The sequence below is a fragment of the Semicossyphus pulcher genome, unplaced genomic scaffold (assembly GCF_022749685.1).
Source record: "Semicossyphus pulcher isolate SPU_LCO1_2020_fin unplaced genomic scaffold, fSemPul1.0.p SCAF_17, whole genome shotgun sequence".
NCBI lineage: Eukaryota > Metazoa > Chordata > Actinopteri > Labriformes > Labridae > Semicossyphus > Semicossyphus pulcher.
In genome coordinates this window covers 6,127,369-6,149,605 of record NW_027211681.1, presented here as the reverse complement: position 1 = coordinate 6,149,605, position 22,237 = coordinate 6,127,369, and the positions used below count along the sequence as shown (strand labels likewise).

Genomic DNA, 22,237 nt, shown 5'->3' with positions numbered 1-22,237 from the left:
TCCTCTGTGATGGTCAAAGTGTCATTAACTCTGCAGATGAATATGGCCAGTTGCGCAACATCTGTAATGTCCGTGCTTTCATCAACTGATATTTGCAAAAGCCTGGCGCTTTTCAGGGCACACAATCTCCACAGCCTTCTCACAAGCAGAATGCTGGTTACATTATTGGTCCCACTAAACCTCCTGCCCCCTCCCCAGCAGTTTTCATCCACAAGTACAGAGAACAAGAAGACTATTGTCTACTTGCGCTTAGTTATACAAATATAATGTATAAAGATGTAATCACCAAAAAAAACGAGAATACAAAATCCCTATAATGCTTTACATTATACAATACATTTACTTAGATGTACAAAGGTATGACTGAGATAATTACGCTTTGCTAAAACAGGGAAGCTTTCCAGACCTGTTCAGGTAGAGGATGGGTTGAATCATTCCTGTTGCTAAACCTATACTTGTGCAAATGCTTAAGGCATAATGAAACACTATCTTCTTAAGGCAACATTGCAGGGGGATTGTAACCATAAACAAAAATAAATGAATGGCCATGGAAACCATATTAAGCAAAATGATTTTAAAGGCCTTTCTCTTCATTGTATTGATGGTCTTCTTGTCTGTGTCTGTTCCTCCTGGCCCAGGGCGTTTAAGAGCCCTGAGAACCGATAGGCAGCAGAAAAGCATTACGCAGAGCAACACCAAACTTTGGATGAAAAACATATAAAGATACATCATATTTAAGTCAGCAAAAGTACAGTATATACAAGAACTCAAGATGGCCAGCAAGACAAGACAAAAAAAGGTCATCCTGTATCTCAGGGGTTTAAACCGAAGAAATAACACAGGGTGGACAACCGCAACATAGCGCTCGACACAGATACAGCATTGCAAGAGAGGGCGACCTGTAAAGAAAAGGCCACATGAGAACAGGAATATCTTGAAACAAAAAGACATTTTCAACTCTGCATAAAGGAAATACCATATGCAGGAAAAAGAGAAAATTATCTCAGACATAGCCAGGTTGAAAGAAAAGAAGTCTGAGGCCAGAGTTTCTCTGGCTCCTGCCAACATCAGCCACAGGACATAACCATTCAAAGAAAGACCCAGGACCATGTTGACTGAAAATGAAGCAATGATTAAAGTGCCAGTATCAGGTTCTTTAAAAGGTAGGCTGCTTGATGAAGCATTCTCTGCAATAGTTGTGTTCATTTTGTGGCTGTAAAGAAAAAGAGAAAAGACAGCATGAGAAGCTCCGACATGAAATTTAATGTTACTGAAATTATTCATCAAGTCCATAATGCACAGTCACTCTCTCTATTAAGAACAGACCAATTGAATAATCTGAGGGAAGGTTAATAACAATACAACACAGTACACAACCCAACAAATTCACCTCATTAACCTAAAGCCTTGATTCAAACCTGGTATAGTGTTGAGCAGCGATTTGGAGCATTGAAGTGAAGATGTGAACTGATACACGCACACACACATATCCTTATAGCCTTGTAACCTGATGTAGTGTGTACATAATCAAATTGTAAAGGAACGATCTGTCAATAGGCTGACACATGGAAATTAAGGAATCATACCCTTGACATATGTTGACAACTGACAACTGCTTGGACAGATGGCACAGGGACATGCTCCTGTATATCCTGTTGTTCTTTTTTCCAAACTGCAGCAAATCCATGTCTACTATCGCCAAGAATATATATAGATAGAGAATGCCCTCAATTATTATAAATATTACCTCTGATGAACAATGTTTTTTCACATATTTGTTGATAATTTAAAGAATCTTAAAGATTCCTTGAGTAGTTATTTTTCCCGTTGACCTGTAGAGCAGTCATTTCCATTAATGGGTCCAGTTTTGTTGGTCCTATGCACGCACACAAGGAAGCACATGTGTGCAGATCGCGAGATAAACATTCCTGCCAAATTTTTTGACTGTAACACCTGGAGCAATGCGAACTATTTGTTACATTAACATTTGTTGGAAAGGGGGCGCCACCTTCTATCAGAAGGAAATTAAACGCATACAAATCTAAGTAATAAGAAGTCTCATTATCTGGGTTGTAATTTCCGAATACATGGGTGGATAGCTTGTGCTTTGAAAAATTATAGACAGACAATAACTTTGGTGATTAATGAAGCCCTTTTATTCATAATAGTTCTATTGAAAAATGCCTCGCACATCCGTTTTAAAACAGGTGCGTAGGAGAGGAACAGGTCAAAACACAAAGTGTAAACTCCCGCACACTGTCTAACTTGCAGAAATGATATTTATTTGCAATGTTTCAGCAAGCCAGTTTGCCTGATGAAGGTCTACTACTGAAACATTGCAAGTAAAAATAATTTCTGCAAGTTAGACAGTGTGCGGGAGTTTACACTTTATTCATAATAGTTATACCAGTGAATGAATAAATAAGGGAAAAAATAACTTTATAAACAGGAAATGTGTGAGGGATAAATGGCAACATAGAATCGGCTTGGTTACAGTGATGAAGAACAGGATTTTCAGAGTACATTACAAAACAAAAGAATGGTTATAGAAACCAATAAAATGTAACATTATAAGCCGTCAGATTCATTTCCTACATCAACTTGTGATCACAGCAACATCAGATATTCAAAAGTTTCATTCAAAAGTAGAGAGAACAAGAACAAGATCTATTTTTGCATATTTTTGCTTTGCTATACAAATATAAGCAAAACTCTAACATTACTAATACCTATAATGCCTTACATTATACAATACATTTATATACATGTCCTGAAACAGGGAAGTTTCCCAGACCTGTTCAGGTAGAGGAGAGGCTGTATAAACCCAGTTGTTAAACCTATACTTAGGCAAATGCTGAAAAAACTAAAAAACACCATCTTCTCAAGGCAACATTGAAGTGGGATTGCAACCATGTACAGAGATAAATTAATGGCCATGAAAACCATAATAAGCAAAATGATTTTAAAGGCCTTTCTCTTCATTGTATTGCTGGTGTTCTTGTCTGTGTCTGTTCCTCCTGGCCCAGGGCGTTTCAGAGCCCTGAGAACCGAGAGGCAGCAGAAAAGCATTACGCAGAAGAGCAACAAACTTTGGATAAAATACGCATTAAGATACAGAGTATTTAAAAAAGTGAAAGCATAGTATATGCAAGAGACCAGGATTGCAAGCCAGGCAACACAACAAAAGCTTATCCTGTATCTCAGAGGTTTAAACTGAAGAAATAACACAGGGTGGACAACCCCAACATAGCACTCGACACAGATACAGCATTGCAAGAGAGGACGAGCTGTAAAAAGAAGGCCGCACGCAAACATGAACATCTTCAAACAAGAAAAAGAATGAAACCCTACAAAGAACAAATACAATACGCTGGATAAAGAGAAAATGATTTCAGAAATAGCCAGGTTGAGAGAAAAGAAGTCTGAGGCAAGAGTCTCTCTGGCTCCTGCCAACACCAGCCACAGGACATAACCATTCAAAGGAAGACCCAGGATCATGTTGACTGAAAGGGAGGCAGTCATTAAAATGACAACAGAAGGCTTTAGAAAAGGCATTATTGGTGAACCACTCTCTGCAACGGTGGTGTTCATTTTGAGTCTGTAAAGAAAAAGAGAGAAGACAGCATTAGAAGCTCTAAAAATTAAAAATGCAATGTAATTTAATGTCTCTGATTATTGGGCTTGTAATAAAATGCCAAAAATGCACAGTTACTCTTTCTTTAAAGAACAGACCTATTTTAAAAATCTGTGAGAAGGTTGATAACAACACAGTAGATAATCCCTAAATCTAAAGCTACACAGCCCCTGATTCAAACCTGGTATCAGGTGTTAAGCAGCGTTTTGGAGTCCTGGTTGTGCAGCAGTAAAGGGAAGATGAGAACTGACACATGCATAGCCTCATAATCTCTTGTAACTTGGTACAATGTGTACATAATCAAATACAGTACAAAAATAACACAGTCAACAGGCTGACGCATTTACATTTTGGGATCATTGCCCTATAAACATGTTTCCAAGATGTGCTTTTTCAGGACATCTACCGGCACGTTATATTTCCTGTATTTTTTCTACATTTTTTTTTAAAACTAGGACCTATGATATGTGTCCTATATTATTTTTTTATATTGCTGATGATGAACTATATTTTTTCACATATTTATTAGTTTTGTTTAGTTTAGCACAAGAATATGAAAGATACAAAACACATGCAGAAAATATAGAAGTATGTGTGTGGATGTGGTAGAAACCTGTAAATCTTACCAAAATCCAGAATATTGTCATGAGTTTCTAGTTTAGTTCCGGTTTTCTTGTATTTTGGTGTTCAGTTATTATTTCTTGTTTAACCATGTCACTTTGTCTCCCTGACGGTGTTGTTCAATTTTGTATTTAATATATTGTGTTCTTGTCTTGATTTAGTCTTGTTTAGTTATGTAATTTATTTGTGTTTTATTGTCTAGAGATTTTCTGCATGAGTTCTACTATCACAGTCCTGAGTTTGGTTTTTAGTGTTTCCTGTTTTATTTTGTAGTTCTTGCTCTATGTATGTTTTGTCTTGTTTTACTTCCTGCCTTTGTGTGTTTTCCCGCCTGTTGGATTATGTGCCCTGCCCTTATTGTTTTCACCTGCTCCTTTGATTGTCTCACCTGTGTCTGATTAGCCTCACCTCCTAAGTTTATTTAGTCTTTGTGCTCCCTTGTCTCGTTGCCTGTTCATTGTGATCCATCGTACGTGAGTCTATGTCTTCCATCGTGTGTTAGTCTTTGTCCATGACCTTACTCTGGATTGTCTTCGTGCCGTGATTTCCTCGTGTCTCTTGGATTACCTGTTCCTGGTTTTGTTTGAGTTTATTGCTGTGCCTTTTGATTTTCCTTTTTGCCTTCTGTTGGAGTTTAGATTTGGTTTTTGCATTTTTGCCTTTTGTTTATTAAATCCATTATTTCAGTCTGCATCTGGGTCCTCACCTTTTTTGTTTAAATCAAAACCCTGACAGAAGGCAAAAAGGAAAATCAAAAGGCACAGCAATAAACTCAAACAAAACCAGGAACAGGTAATCCAAGAGACACGAGGAAATCACGGCACGAAGACAATCCAGAGTAAGGTCATGGACAAAGACTAACACACGATGGAAGACATAGACTCACGTACGATGGATCACAATGAACAGGCAACGAGACAAGGGAGCACAAAGACTAAATAAACTTAGGAGGTGAGGCTAATCAGACACAGGTGAGACAATCAAAGGAGCAGGTGAAAACAATAAGGGCAGGGCACATAATCCAACAGGCGGGAAAACACACAAAGGCAGGAAGTAAAACAAGACAAAACATACATAGAGCAAGAACTACAAAATAAAACAGGAAACACTAAAAACCAAACTCAGGACTGTGATAGTAGAACTCATGCAGAAAATCTCTAGACAATAAAACACAAATAAATTACATAACTAAACAAGACTAAATCAAGACAAGAACACAATATATTAAATACAAAATTGAACAACACCGTCAGGGAGACAAAGTGACATGGTTAAACAAGAAATAATAACTGAACACCAAAATACAAGAAAACCGGAACTAAACTAGAAACTCATGACAATATGAGACGCAGTCAGTTTTTCGGGGTATCCTAGAGGGAAAACGGTTATCTATAGCTATTTATTAATAAAAATAATAAAACATAAAAATGTGTATATTTCAATTTATTTTCATTTGAAACAAATTCAAAACACATATTTCAGCCTACCATCTGTTTTGCCATGTCAAGTTTGCAATCCTGCTAGCTAGTGGTGCCGTAGCTAGCAGCCTACGTTAACGTTGATTGTTGTGAGGGTAACAGTTGCACATTACAATTACCTAACCGAACTAATGTTACTCACATTTAAATGAACTAGGCTAGCTAACATTACTCACATTAAAATGTGCTAACTCAGCTAATATTGCTCACGTTGAAATGAGCTAACCCAGCTAATATTGCTCACGTTGAAATGAGCTAACCCCGCTAATATTTCTCACATTAAAATGAGGTAAGCTAGCTGTTTAACTCATGTTAAATAGAATCATTTCCACTGATGGTGAAGTAAGATAAGTTGAACCGCAGACTGCAGGAATCACCGCAGTACCTGTCTGCTGACATTTAGTGTTGTCATGTTGTTGTTAAATGGAAATGACCAACAATTTCTTTCGTGGTCGGAACTGTTAACTGTTAAAAGGATGTTTTGACACTAGAGAATCTTTTGGTCATAGACGATTACACAGAGGGATTGATTGAATTAAAATTTTCATTCCACAAATTGTTATTTATGTGAATGGGTCCTGTTTTTTTTTGTCTCATGCACGCACACAAGGAAGCACATGTGCAGGTAACACAGTACTTATTCTGTCCCACTGATCCAAAGCTGGTGGTAATCCATCAAGAAATGCAACGTATTTGTGCATTTTGTGACCTCAAAGTTATTATATAAATAACATACAACAAGATTGCTGCCAAACAAATAATATGTTTGCTTATTCTTTTATGTACAGTGATTATAAAACTGCAGGGGTTGTGGTAATGCACACTATTATTTTTGCACTCATAGTCGTCATTTGCATGGCAGACTGCCTCCAACAAATTTACGTTTGCATGAGAGGCCAGGGCCGTGCTTCTTGCCTGTTATGTGTCAGGTATGTAAAGCAGTGTTGTTACTTTGCATCATTTCTCTCGCAAATTAAGCGAGTCCAGAAGTTAAAAAAAAAAATAGTGAAAAAAAGACAAAAAATGAAGATAAAAATTACATTCAAAATGTTTCTTGAAAGATAATGCTATTTAATGTAATATCAGCTGCTAGCCTTAACACCTAAAGTAATTTAATTTTGGGTGGGTGTAAAGGGGTCAAATGTGCATATGATTATTAAGAGGGTCTGCTAAGTATGTTTATGTTAAGTATATGTAAAAACTGTGAAATACATCCTCTGTGCTGGCACTGAAGCCGCACAGAAGTGGTCTGGGACACGCATCCTCCAGGTTGGAAACATTTTACTCTTTTGTAGTGCTAAATAAAAGAGATAGAGGGTTTCACTTTAATTGGTATAAAAGGTCTATTAACATTAGTCTTTATGGATTTAAAAAACATTAAACAACATTGAATCAAATATTTTATTTGATTGTAATTAAAGACAAGTACAAAAATAAAGAACCTCAGGAATAATCATTTCTGACTAGCTTCATACATCTGGGTAATTGCTCATGATCATGAAAGAGGACTTTGACAGTCTTTGCATTACTATACATGCATCCAAAACAAAAGAAGGTTCAGCAGCAGTGTTGATTGATTTGTTCATTTTTAGGACGAAAATGGACATCAACCAGACAGCCATAACTACACCGTGTGTGTCACCTGCAGGAAACACCCTGGACATCATGAGGAGTTCTCTAGAAGGACTTGCCTATGCAGCAAACCTTCTCTTTGGTTTCCCCATCCATAGCTACATCCTGTGGCTTATATTGAGGGGAGGACAAAGAAAAATAGCCTCTGATTTCATCCCCCTTAACCAGATTGTGGTTGAGATTCTTCTCTCTCTCTCAGGCATTTTGTATTTCCTGAATCGTTACATGTCCCTCCCTCTCATTGAAATTCTATATCGCCTGTTAAGTGCAATGTTCCTTCTTAAGCGACCCCTGGTGCAGAGCTTTATCTGCTTGGAACAATACCTAGCGACTGTGCATCCTGTGATATTCTTTAGGTGTAAACCTCTAAAGTGCAAGGTGGTCTGTTTCTGTGTTTCCTGGCTGACAGTGGTCATGATAGTCTGTGTTGGTGCAGATTTTAATTTAGACCTATCTTTTTTAGCAGCGATGGGAGTTTTGTATCTGATCTTGTTGCTTTTGATGGCTTTCTGTTGCTTCTCTGTTCTCAGAACTCTGAAACGCCCGGGACCAGGGGCGGGGCAGAGGGGCAAGAACACAAGCAACACAATGAAGAAAAGGGCTTTTAATCTCATTCTGTTTAATCTGGTTTATACCACTGTGTCTCAGCTCCCAATAGCAATCATGGCATGCTTGGGTCATGTCATACCACCACCCCTTTTTAAAGCTCTTGGCTCAGTGAATATCTTTGTATTTATCATAACAGGTTTTGTGCCATCCATCCTGTATCTCTATCGGGTGAGGAAACTGAACAGTAAATGCAAATGTATATGATATTTGTGTATTTGTAAAATATACAAACATAGTGTCTTTAAGGAAACCTTTTAAATTATTCATTCACAACAGCTCCGTTACTGTGCTGCAGTAACTGGAATGATTATATTTAAAGACTTGATCAAGAGTTTTTGTGTGAATATTATATTACAACCTATATTTTGTGGTTTTATTTTATAATAAAGTGATATCCAGGTGTTTTTTGTTATTGGTTTACACCATGATTGTAAAAGTTGCTCTCTTTAAGACAAAAAAAAACTTCACATAACCAAGAAATACTTTTACATACTGTATTTACAATTTTCTTTTCTGTCTGCAAGTTGTTAAAGCCACACAATAAAATGTTAATAAAAAACATCACAGCTGTATATATGCCTTCTGATATTAGCCGTGACATAAATCCATGTTTACTTGCAGTGTGCTAAATCAATGTATAAAATCCAGGCAGGAGCTTGCATGAAATAAACACATTACCATATGTATCTAAAATCATAGCCTTTAAGTTTTGTTCATACTTCTTTCCACAACTCAATTTTAAATCTCAGTATGGTGTTGGATGTTTCAGCTGGCAGAGGGTGACAGAGGAGCCAACACCAAAACCAGCATACAAAGGCTCACTGAACTGAGCTTTGAATCTGTGGATAAGCTCCATCGCCTCTGACACTGAATAAAAGGCCACACTGTTGCCCGCATAATCCAGGTACACACCCAGCCGTGTTGCCCTGGGAGCGCCAGGAAGGTCTCGGTCTACTTTGTTGTGCCAGGCAGAGTAGCCTGAATCCGAGCACAGGAGACTCCAAGACTTGTCGTTGTAGCCCAGAAGGCTGTGCGAGTTCTTCCCCTTTCGACTGATGCTCCTGTAGGCAACGCCGATCGAAAACTCACCGCCCCACTCTGCCTCCCAGTAGAATCTGAAACCGGTCAGAGGCTCCTTGCACAGCGCCTGGGAGAAGCCATCAAAGCGCTCTGGATGATCTGGGTAAAACTGGACTGTTTTCTTCCGTGTGACCCTCTGGTTGCCATCAGAAAGGACCAGCTCTTTATACACTGTGTTTGGATCGAAGGACAACTTGCAGGAGTCTGAGGAAAGATAGCCAAATGCAACACAAATTAATTATTTATGTGTACAGGTGGAGCATTCAATCAAGAAAGGAAGACTTACACTTCTACTCACATCTTAAGAAGTCCGTCCTGGTTTTTGGCTCCTGAAAATCAACTCTGGAAGGAACTGTTTGCATATGAAATCAGGGACACATATTTATACCATTTGTCTTTCTTGTTGTCATCCCAAAAATGAAATAGAGTTTTTAGTTGCAAAAAAAACCACTTACCTTTGAGTCGTTTGTCTCCATTTCTTGGCAAAAGTATGTACACAGGGGTTTCACTAACTGTTAAGATCACACAGCATTAGGTTAGCCCCACCCACTTTATGGTTTTAAAGTGTAAAGATTTTAAAGTTACATTTTAAAGATATTTTGTCAACTTTATGTCAACTGTTACTGTACTTTACACAAACCTGTCTTGGAGATTTTGCCCAGTTCTTTCTTACAGATGTCGTCCAGATGTTCTTTCATCTCCATGGCTGTCTTGCTCATCTCTCCAAAGGAGAACTGAGGGTTGATGAGCACTTTGGGCACCATGGCCTCAGGAGGGACACACAGGGTCGGAAAGTTCTATTCAACAGGAAGAGTAGTGCTAGATCAGGGGCGTGTCAAGAATTTTTGAATTAGGGTGGCTTAACTGAGTGATGCAGGGGTGGCATGAGGTAGTGTGCACACACAACACATGTTGGAATAGCATGCATTTATAATTTCTGTCTCCACAAACTGTATTTACTTTACTACTTACAATTAAGTCACAAAAGCTTTTGCAACAAAGCCCAATAAGTTCACTTGAATGCAAGTCCCGCTCACACAAGTATAAAGACATGGATGCTAATATTTCTTGCAGCTCTATGATCTTTCAGCACCTGCAGAAAGTGAATGTTGTCCTCTGTCTCGAGGATCTGCCGTAGCTCGGCGTCTCTGCGCTGCAGCTCCTGAATCTCCTGCTCCAGGCGGTCCACGTAGCCCTCCGCCTGCGACATTGCCGCCTGCATGTTGGCCATAATCATCTGATTGATTTCAGCCTTCCAGCGCTCCACCGCTTGCAGCATTTCATGGAACGTCTTATCGCTTTCTGCCTGTGCTCGCTGGGCACCACTCTACATTTAGAAGTTTGTTTAAGAAAAGGGTTTGACAAATGATGACAAGTTGTGAACATAGTGGCTTAAACATTTGTATTTCGTTTGTATCTAACCCCGGAAAGCCTTACTTTGAGAACATCCACGTTATGTTTGAGCTCCTGCAGCTCCTTCATCCTCTCCTGAATGATGTGCTGGACTTCAGACTGGGTGATCACCAAGACTTTCTGTTGGAGGACATGATAAAGAAGACATGATTTTGTTAGTCATAGTCACTTAAGAGAACAAGACATCAGTGGCATCTTGGATCATTATGAAAGTTGCTTTGGTGGTAGAGAGTTCTTGAATTCACAAAATGATCTAGGCGGGGTTTAAAATGGAACAGTTATTTTTTAAACTTAAGTTCTGGACCTGGACTATGCCTCGACCACATCTATAATTGCCTGACAAGCCTACTTGGACCTAGTCAACCCATCCACTTTGTTTGTCTCAGATTGACCCATCCTACCTTCCCTTGATTCATTCACCCTCCAACCTCATCCCCTCCTATTCAACTTTCATGTCTCTGTCCTATTGTATGTACAGTCTAGGCATTATTCTAGGTACAGCTCAGGTACAATAATGCCTGAGATGAACCCCCCCTCGCTCTGCACTGTCAGGACTGCCATGGACATGTGCTAATGGAGAGATGTCAGAGTGAGGGGGCTGCACATGGACATGCACCCCGAGCGGTGGGGGATTTGGTGGCTTCCCTCCGGTTCCCAAGCCAACTGCCTACAGACCGAGCTACCGTCTACCTTCAGTACATCTTCCAAGAGCAGCCTAACAGAGGACATTCCTCTTCCTGCTTCAACCCTGCTCTATATATCAGTATCTGTATTCACTATCAGTAATCCTGAACAAACAATTAAAGGCATATTGTTGGGTCGTGGTCCTTTGCGATTTAATTCATACATATTGAGTGACAGTTCAGACCTACTTGTTTATCGATGCGCTCCTCCTCCGCTGAGGTGATGTTGTGGCCGCGATGCTCTCGGACAGTACACAGCACACAGATACACATCTGGTCCGAGCGACAGAACAGCTCTAGGCCTTTCTCATGCTGGGGGCAGATCTTCCTGTCCAGGTGGCCCGTCTCGTCCACTAGCTTGTGCCTCTTGAAGGTGGATGACTCATAATGTGGCTTGACGTGCGTTTCGCAGTAGTAGGCCAGGCACATCAGACACGATTTCACTGCCCGGTTACGTCGGCCCACGCAGAAATCGCAAAAGGATTCCCGGTGCATGTCGGGGAAGGGAGTGAGCTCTGGAAGCTGTCGCCGTGGCTCATGGTTTACGTCGGGCAGATTGCGTCTCAGGACGGGCCGTGGCGTGAAAGTTGCTCGGCACTGTGGGCAGCTGTACACACCCATGTGATCAAACTGGTCCCAGTAGATCTTGATGCACTCAAGGCAGTATGTGTCACCACAAGGGATGGTGACTGGATCTCTCAGTGTGTCCACACACAGTTGACAGAAAGAGTCTGGTGGTGAAGGGAAGCTAGATTCAGCCATGATGATGCTGGATGAGACAATTCAGGATCCCAGACTGTTAATACGAGTAAGTCTTCCAAGTGACGCTAAGTCCAACTAAAGGCTCCTGTGATCCCACACTTCCTTTTTCAAACCAGAGACAATGCTGACCTATGGTGATATTTAAAGGGGAGGTTTTGTTTGTACTGTAAACAGACAGGTGTTGTCTTCCCACAGAATCCTTTCCCATCATCTGAGTGAAAGTACTGAGGTGTTCAACCATGAAGGAATCTGCTTAACCAGCAGGAATTTCAAGTAAACTGACACAGTAAGGTCAGCAAAATAAATCCTAATAGACGCTTACCCAGAACATGAAAGAATAAATGTTATTTAAAATTGACAGTTACAATCATTGATATTGGTGATTAGCTGACATTGTGTTGATCTTGATTACTTAGCCTGTGTCGGCATTAAAATAGTTTTATTTACAAAACAGGGATGATCTTAATTTCAACACAAGACTTACAAAAACATTTGTTATTTGTTCAGAGAGAACCTCCAGTGTCTGCTGTTGTTTTACATACATTTTGCCCTTAAACCAACAAAAATAATGGAAATAATGTGAGGAATTGACCGTACCAGTTAGTATTTGGGGTCACTTAGTCCTTCACACCCTTTGACTTTCCTTTTGACAGAGAAGTGAGTTTCATGATGGTGCATGATGTCAAAACAACTTCATCTGTTTATCCTGTGAACAAAACATCGAGCATCAGTTTCAGTATGTGGGCACCCACAGGACCTCACTGAAAACCTGCGCATTGCATGACCATTACGTTGCAAGGTATAAATAAACCAGAGGACAATACTTGAACAACTATATATAAAAATTTGATTTCTAGCTCCATTTAAAGGAACAATATGTTATTTGCAAATAGCTGCTAACACACTCAGGGTAAAGGGAAATACTTTTTATGTTTCATCAGTTACAGTGAATCAGTTGCTATTCACATTTTCTTTTGCTTTTACTTTAAAAAATGTAAAATAATTTGGTAAATCCACGAGTAACATGTCTAGATTTTAAGACTAATGAATAGAACTACATGTGCATATCTTTTCACATACAACTTTAAGTTTTTACTTAACTAGGCGAGAAATGTATAAACGATCTTTCATGTTAAAAATAAAACATTTAAATACTAATAGTTTTAAACTACTTTTCATAAATGAAAATAAAGTGTGGTATAAGTCTTAGCATTGTTTACACAAGCTCAGGCAGGCTGTGTAGACAATGTAAACAAAGGCTAAAGGTACTAGGGACAGAAACAAAGGTCATTTCAGGTGAGGGTTAGATCTGCCCTTGAAATCTGTAGATTTAGAAATGAGTTCAACCCTGTATAAGTATTTCCTCTTGTATTAAATAATTTATTATTCGTTTTAGTTGATCACTGTTTGGCACTATGAATAGTCACAGAAGTGCAGTGCTAATTTGGCACAGGTGTTGCGCACAGAGAGGCCTATGGTTTTTGACCATGGGAGGAACATGGAAAGATAGGCGCTGTGCATCATCAACTATTATTTTGAGTGACAACAGAGGATGCAGATGAGTTTTTTGGACACACACACCATCTACACTGTAGCCACATGTACAAATCTGACCAATCAAAGAAAAGGTGCATCAACAACTTTAGTAAATGATATGTATATATTCAGATTGTAAAACAGTAGTTCAAAATATCAAAGGTAATTTACATCCCATTATAATACAATGGAAACATTGCTCACTACGTCAGTATATAGAACGGATCTTAGCTACAACTTGGCAACAGGAGATACGGTATCAAATACGCTGCTACTAAGCTATTAGCCACAAAGCTTAAGTTTTGGTAGCAAGATTCAAAGTTGATAACATTGGGTGCGGTTGACATAAAGTAAATATAATTTGACAGTATGTTTACAACAACAATTGCTAGCTAAACAATCCACATTAAGATTTCCATTAAGGGCATGTACAGAACTAAAGTCAACGCACTGATCGCAGGCTCAACTCCCGATCTGCCGATCACTTGGTGCATGTAATCCCCTACACTCTACTCCCTACATTTCCTGTCTCTCCTCAGCTGTCCTGAAAAGTGAATGGGATTTTAGATAACAGCTTTTGTGATCCACAGTTTCAGTAAGTTCAGAGGAGCAGTGTACTTCTTGCAGCTCGTGTCACAGGCGCCATCTGGTGGTGTACAGAGGAGGAGACACTGAAGGACTGCCTTCACTACTCACTCTCCCTCTCTTTAACACGGTCATCAAACTATAGTATAGTATATTCTTAATAGGTTGAAAGAAATGTTGAAGCCCCCTCATTGTTGTCAATTTGTAAAGGAGCTGCATGAATTGTAAACAAGGCTTTCACTGTGTCTTATTGCTTGGTTAGTAGTTTAGACACAGGCCAATATGTAGCCAGCGTATTAGTTAAGAATGGTGAACACCTTTACCTGAACTACTTCATAGGTGTCCAATTCTCATGAGTGAATTGACACCCTGCAGCCAATCAGGAACAAGTATTAACCCAGACCATGGTATATTTACAAATTAAAACATTTAAAATCACGGCAGACTATTATTTCAACAGCAAGCACATTTCATCCAAAATTGTATGTAATTAATTGTGTAAACTAGTATGGTTAGGTTTAGAGGTTTGATCCCACATTTAATCTCTAAATATGCCATTTTTAGATGTCGACTTTTAAGCTACCGTGCAATTTGGTTAAAAGTAAGTAGTAAATGTCAGGTGTATAACTGGCTGACTGAGTGGAGGATGATGGTCCGTGTTGTGACCAATATGTGTCCTTCAAAATGAGCCCACTGTCATCAGAGTGTAAAGAATCCCACTCTGTATTCCTGCTCTGACATTCAGCCTGACTGATATGAAGCAGTGAGACGGAATAATCTTCCCCTGTATAATGTGTCAGTTTGTCAGAGCTCTTGTCAATGGTCTTTGTCCTTTGAAGGGCCGTCCTCATCGTTGTCCAGACAAGAGGGCTCTTGTGACAATGACAGTAAAAGAGAAAAAGAGAGATAGCATGGGCAATCGAGAATAGTAATGATGGACAGCTGTGAGTTGAGTTCAGTGTGACTGAAGGGGGAGAAGAGTGACAACAGCACATTCTGGGAAGCATTAAGAAGGGTTACAGAGTACTAAAAATTAAAAAGGGTTACAAATATTAAAATATTTATCAGAGAAATTAAAAGAATATGAATTAAAATGGAATTAAATAGAATAAACATCCATCCATTCTCTTTACCGTTGATCCTGTTCAGGGTCGCTGTAGCCTATCCCAGCTGACATTGGGCGAGAGGCGGGGTACACAATGACAGGGCTGACACATAGAGGCAGACAACCTTTCACGGTCACATTCACACCAACGGGCAATTTTTACAGTCACAAATTAACCTAACAAGAATGTCCTTGGACTGTGGGAGGAAGTATACTCCGAACAGAGAGAACCCCTACTTCCAAAACAGGATTCTAACCATGACAAGACATCACCCAATAAAGCCCTAAAATAAAAAACATACAGACAGAAAAAGAAAAAACCAACTATTGTTCAAAGTGTACTATACTAATGTATAACCCTACTAAAATACCATACATAGCATGAGAAAAACTGAGATAGATTTTGCCCAACAACAACATCAAATTATAAAAACAAACAAGTATTAGCAATAAGAAATTTCAAAAATGAAGCAAGACTAGAGGATTAAGGGATGACGAAATTAAACCAATGTTCTAGGGCACTATAAAGGGTAAATAAAGGAAAGAAAAAAGAGAAGAAGGAGAAAGTTAAAAGAAGGGGGGAAAAAAAGGGAGTTAGATAAAGAACCAAATTTAAAAAGTCAGGATTAAAGCACCATCAATGGCTATGTAGGGGCTGCTATAGGCAGAGGCTGGTGAGATTGGGCCTATTGGCAACAAACCACAAATTGTACACCTTAAAGCTCCGGTGAGGAACTTTAGGTTTGTGTTGATTTTGGCGCCCCCTGTGGACAAAGCCGTACCTCTTAACTCTTTGCTGATTTTCTCCTGTACATGCTTAGGGGTGGTGTTTATTAAAAAATCTCATCCTGCTTTCTTTAACAGTCATATGTATCACTCACTTAAAATGTTTGCCCTGGAAAATGTGAACAAAGGCAGCATGCAGTAAATCACTTCGTCTGACACCTACCCCCCGCCAGCAGTTTCAGGCGTTAAAAATAACTATATAGAAATAATCAATCTTGTTGCTGATGGTCTGGTTTGCTTTTGTAGCTCATATAGAGTAAACAGATTTAATTTCAGTCTGTTTCATAACCAGCGAAAAACTCCTCACAGGAGCTTTAGAGTTGCATTTTAATTTTTTAAATTGTGAATCATGTCCGTACACAGAGGCTGGGAGCTAATGAGACTGAATCCACACAAGAGAGGCTGAGTGGCCATGATGTCATTAACTGTGCTGGTCGGTACTCTCTCCCTCCTCCCTCCCTCCCTCCCTCTCTCTTCCCGCTCTCCTCCTGCCGTTCTGTATCTCTCCATCTCTGACGTCATCGTGAGAAAGACTGGGAGTGGCAGGAAGGAAGGAGGAGAGGCAGAGGAGAAAGAAGAAGAAGAAAGAGGAGGAGGAGGAAGACAAAGAGGTCGAGCAGCTGTAGGCGAATCAGGACTTCCCTGAATATTTACACACCATCCTTTCCTTTACGGCAGCAGGTACACTTTACTCTATCTTTTTCAGCATCACTCTTTACTGCTCTGTTATCTACAGTGAAGAGGCATCAGAAATAGCAGCTGATAAAAACACGTATACCTGCTATCAGACAGTCGTTACAGGTAGATGTCAGCTTTATGCTTGAATAATGAAACTGGATTAGGACATTTTTAATGCAGATTATTTTTTAATAACAATTGTAAAAACAGATGTGATATGTTTTAACAAAGGTAGATGCAGTCATTCAGAAATGCAACATTAGATCTACAGTGTTGTTAACATACATGCTTTCATGATGAATGTTGACTGTTTTAACTGCTAAACACAAAAACCATCAATCATCACCAAACACCTTTTTAAGCTGTAAAAAATTTCTCAGACTAGTTGTTGACATGACTAACTGCAGTGAATATACTCCAAAATCCATCAATGTTGTCTTCCATTTCTGAGACATCCTCCTCTACCTCTGGTTCAACTTCAATCTCCTCTTCATCTGGTTCAGAAAATCGGTCCAGTTGTTCAGTTTGAAATGTGTGGCTCATGTGGGGGGATGTGTGGGTGTGAAAGGGGATGTTTTCCATCTGATGGATGAATGTAATCTAGCGTTACCCATTCATTCACAAAGTTGACTAAACCACTGAAATATCAATGAAAATGGTGATCAGCAATTTTATATGTTGAAATGCCTCATGTGGAGGATATCAGTAGACCTTGAGGCAATCAAATGTAAAACACAACATTTATGAATAATGAAAGTTGTAAATCGGTCAGATTTGACCGAACACGACAGGAGGGTTAGTTTAATGCCTCTGACAAACAGCTTCTTTTAAGCATGCCAGAAAATAGAGTTTAGATGCAACTTTTTATTGTTTTTTTTTTCCTTTAAATGTTTAAATTCTGAATTAAATTCAGTTTTATTATTTTTGTTCTCTTTAAATTTGTATTTATGAACTGAATGTACATCATTCTCAGCAAACAGCAGTTTGACTTATTACGGTGTGTGTTTGTGTGTGTGTGTGTGTGTGTGTGTGTGTGTGTGTGTGTGTGTGTGGGAGAGGAGGGAGAGAGTTAGACGGGAGCGGAGGAGAAAGAGAAGGAAACTGTTTGTTCGCTTGCTGGAGATTGAACAGCAGAGCAGCCATTTGGAAATGGAGTTGATTGAATTAAATTGGCCCAAGTGCAGCTTGGGTAACACTAACATAATGATGGATCTGAAAGTGTGTGTGTGTGTGTCTGAGAGGGAGAGAGAAAATGTTCACTTAGACTGACCATGATGGCAGCGTTTCTTGGCAGGCCCATCATCAATCAGCTAATAGAGTCATTACGACTGTGTGACTTTTATGAATTTATCAAAATGTGCCCACAAGGACAGAAAGAAAATGAACAACAGCAAAGTAAGGCTGTTGCATAATCACTTTAAATTTTAGGGTTAAGATGATATAAATTCAACTTTTAAGTTGATATCTCAACATGATCTATTTCATAATGTTTGTATACTGTATGTCTCTGTCAGTATGGCCGAGGGCTCAGTGTCTGTAGCAGAGGTGGAGGCCTCCTTCCAGAAGTTTGCAGTCCATGGAGACACGAAGGCCACAGGGAAGGAGATAAACGGCAAGAACTTTGCGAAACTCTGCAAGGACTGCCATGTCATCGACGGCAAGAACGTCACCACCACAGATGTTGACATAGTTTTCAGCAAAGTCAAGTAAGACTTACTTCATGGTCAACCTTCTAACAACTGAATCCTACACATGCAGCACACTGTGTTAGGCTTCAGAGCAGCTGTTTGGTTCAGAATGTGTTGTGGCAAGCAAAGATGGCGCATGCTTGTGTTTTTCTGGGCTGTTAAAAAGAAGAGTGTCATCGTCGGCATATAGATTTACTTTGTTGATTTGATGTTGGCTTTACATTGCTGTGGCTAGCTGCCCTGAATACAGACATCAACACTCCACAAGCAAAAGTAAAACAAATCTGTGCTTGCACTGATACTGAAGATTTTGAGGATGTCAAACTACCTCATTATAAGCCAGCTAGCTCAGTTAGAGTGCACTCTCCATGTACAGAGTCCTGGCCACAGCAGACCCAAGTTTGGCTCCAGCCCTCAGCCCTTTGTTACAAGTCATCCCCACTCCCTCTTTCCCCATATTGTGGCTATATCTCTGGCTGCCATTAAATAATGGCAAAATGCCAAAAAGAAAAAGCCAGCTAGACACTTGCTGAATTGCTGTAACCAACCATTAGGAAAATAATATCCTTGCTCAGTAATATCCTCTTGTCTCCATCGTGATCGTTTTCATCACGATTTTATTTTCTTGTATTGTTGTCTCTTCTCCTTCAAGATATATCCAAATTGAAACGCGAATGCCTTGACAAAATTGATTCTGTGTGTTTCCTCAGGGCAAAGTCAGCTCGCGTAATCACATTCGAACAGTTCAACCAGGCCCTGACAGAGTTGGCTCCCAAACGTTTCAAAGGCAAAAGCAAAGAGGAGGCGCTTCAGCAGCTCTATGGTCTCATCGTTGGTAAGGGGCCCACCAACATTGGAATCACTGTAAGTATATATGTTACATGACATAAGCCCCTTTCACACATGCACTGCACTCATTTCAAATTATATAGTCCGGGTGGGCTGCATGTGTGAATGCAAATGGCCGAATTTTTCACCCCAATTTTTGACTTTTTCCTGCCAATCTCCAAGTAAAATGTTCCCATGAAGCCAATAAATATCGCCATAAAATCCAACGTGTTGTGGCTTAAAATGGACAATTAAGAGTTAGGGAGAAACCGATGTGATATCAGAAAAATTTTCACTGTAAATGCGATCTTTTGTTATTTTTAGAAAGTGGCAAAGGCAGCAGCTGTGGACAGACTGACCGATACGACCAAATACACGGGAGCGCACAAGGAGCGCTTTGACGAGTCAGGCAAAGGGAAAGGAAAGGCCGGGCGCGAGGACATCCCAGACTCCAGCGGCTACGTGTCATCCTACAAGGGCAGCGGCACTTATGATGACAAAGTGAAAGAAGCATAATTTTAAGGACAGATTATGAAAATAACCCATAGATCTGCAGTTAGTAAAGAAATGTTTGTAGCATGACTCACTGATAGTGTTCTGTATATTTTTTAGAGAATTTAGAGGGCACACATTAAAGAAACTAACTCCGCTTGTACTACAGCTTAACACTGTGCCTTGCTATTGATGTAGCCACTAGCATGGATGCTTTGTTGTACAGTCATGTGCTGCTGTTCTTCTGCTAACATCATTCATACATACAAATGTATATATTTCAGTGCCTTTTGCTACACAACCAATCAGTGCCCATTCTTATTCTTGTCATAGAATTTAATCACATCATCAAATTGATATTGTACTTTCAAGCAGAGCATGTAGAACAAAGTAACAAGAAGGCAGGATTATACCATACTGATGTGGCTGTAGTACCAAATCAGAACCAGAAGCAGGACTCAGGTCAAGTAGGATGTTACATGCAAGAAATTTGCCTTGGTACTTTGTGCACAAGGATAAAAATACGTAGCAATAAAAATAGTAATAGATGTATGCGTCTTGAATGCAAATACTGCAGTTGAAATGCATAAATATATACAGATAATTAACAGTAAAACATGAACAAATATTGTAAAATATTATGAAACAGCAACATGAGTGTTATTTGATGATCTAAGGGTGTCTTTATTCCTTTCTTTTTCATAACGAACAACACTGTTCTGTTATTCTTCATGCTCAAATGACATATCCTCTCATACTGATTTTAATTTGGTATCAGGTTGATTAAATTCAGGGTATAAGTGAATTAAATGACCAAAAGATAAAATACACAGTTTTACATGAATTAATTATATTTTATTGGACTTACACTCGTTCTACATTTCTGTGACCTATTTGGGTTGCTGCAATGTAACGTCAGCAAACAAGAAAATTAAGATGCTTATGTTTGGTTTTTGAACGTATATCATAAACATAAAGTATTTGTATTTTGAAACACTGTAAGAATATATATTAACTATAAATATCAACTTATGGACCCAGAAGTCCAATGCAGACACAGGACTGTATGTATGTATGTATGCTGTATGGTACCTAAGCAATTGCACATTTTAATCTTTGTTATGATACATATTGATTGTACATATTTGTATGTTGCAGCCTTGCTTTCCATAACTATGTGGACTGTGTTTTTTGTTTTCTAGGCAATCCAGGCTCATGATCTTACACGTATAACAGCAATTAAAAAGGCAGATTAAAAAACTGTAGCAGTCGCCTAATTTACAGTATGGGAAAATTAAAAAGAAAAATATTCTCAAGTATTTCAAACAAAAAAAAAGGGGGGAAAAAAAGAAAATTAACAGAAATAGCTGGGATACAATTTCACAACACAAAGAGTCACAGTGGAACAATAAACAGTCAGCACACACTCATCCTGCCACCTTGACCCTCCTTGTAATGCGACCCTGATGCCATTTATGCAGGGTCCATTGTAACAATGCTTTTCTTACCGTATACATGTTTAAAGATAGCTTTCCTCCTCTATATCTCACTCTATAGGTCTGAGCTGATAAGCATCACATGGGTTTTGTGTGTAAACTGCCATTGAATTTCATAACAGAGGCAGAAATTATGCTCAACTCAGGATTAAATCTAAACACATAAAGAAATATCCTCATAAATAAATACCACATAGAACTTTTTTTTTTTTTTTCAGAAATCATGTGTTACTTTTATTTTGAAAGTAACTATTCTTAATTTCATCTTTACAAATTCACTGTTTGGTTAACTGAGGTGAAACTTTGAGTCATTCTTTACACATTAGAAATTACTATACATCAGTTGGTTCGGACCAAGTAATCCGATTGGATCAGAGGCATTCCATGAGTCCTGAGAACAACATCACTGGGACTTTTCACTCTGTGTATCACGCGGCCTCAGCCAGGTGTTCTAAATACTGTTAACTAACAGCCATCCATGTATGTGTACATTGATCAAGCTGGTACATCTGAATCACACAGCAGAATGTTTGGGTTGCTTGGCAACAAAAGTCCAGTTTCAGTTTCAGTTTTTAAAACTATTTGCTACTTGTTTAACTGTTGCAGAAAAGCAGTGTCACACTCGATGTCATGATGTTGATGTGCTATGTCAGAATCACAGCCATGATGATACATCCCTCCCTCTCATGTGATCTTGCTTAATTAACTTATTTTCAATGTAAACACAACAATGCCATAATCTTACTTGATATGAATGTTATGGTAAATATGTTTGTCACACACCCTCCATACTGCCTGTATCTTTTCAGCTATATCTGAAAAAGAGTTAACCAAGGCAGAGCATAGCAGCTTTGAAAACAGTAATAATGAAAAAAAGTAGGGCCTAGCAAAGCACATAGAGGTTTATCAAATTTGAGAGAAAAAAAAGCAGCTATAATCATAATATTCACACTTTGGTAACGTAGACATTCATTTTGAAGGAGTTTAATAACAATTCTTGACCCAAACCCACTAATAATGTGACACTGGTGAAGTTACTGTGATGTGTTCCTTCACAAATCTCCCCCTTAATGATGCAGAATCGCAAAACTAACAATTCAAAGGTGAACAGATTTATCAACAGATCATTTC

General features: G+C 39.1%; 2 protein-coding genes across 2 annotated transcripts; one reads left to right on the top strand and one right to left on the bottom strand.

Annotated features, from left to right (window-relative positions):
• Positions 1-7,120: 7,120 nt before the first annotated feature.
• On the bottom strand, positions 7,121-12,011 carry ftr84 (finTRIM family, member 84). Its single transcript, XM_069666541.1, has 7 exons — positions 11,340-12,011; positions 10,492-10,587; positions 10,148-10,381; positions 9,695-9,851; positions 9,510-9,566; positions 9,353-9,406; positions 7,121-9,258 (listed from the first exon to the last, which is right to left on the bottom strand). Exons 1-7 carry the CDS (start codon positions 11,910-11,912, stop codon positions 8,720-8,722), a joined length of 1,710 nt encoding a protein of 569 aa, XP_069522642.1. The 5' UTR covers positions 11,913-12,011; the 3' UTR covers positions 7,121-8,719.
• Positions 12,012-16,461: 4,450 nt separating this feature from the next.
• Positions 16,462-21,113, top strand: tppp2 (tubulin polymerization-promoting protein family member 2). The gene is made up of 4 exons (XM_069665974.1): positions 16,462-16,605; positions 18,117-18,308; positions 19,001-19,154; positions 19,443-21,113. Exons 2-4 carry the CDS (start codon positions 18,118-18,120, stop codon positions 19,632-19,634), a joined length of 537 nt encoding a protein of 178 aa, XP_069522075.1. The 5' UTR covers positions 16,462-16,605; position 18,117; the 3' UTR covers positions 19,635-21,113.
• Positions 21,114-22,237: the final 1,124 nt, after the last annotated feature.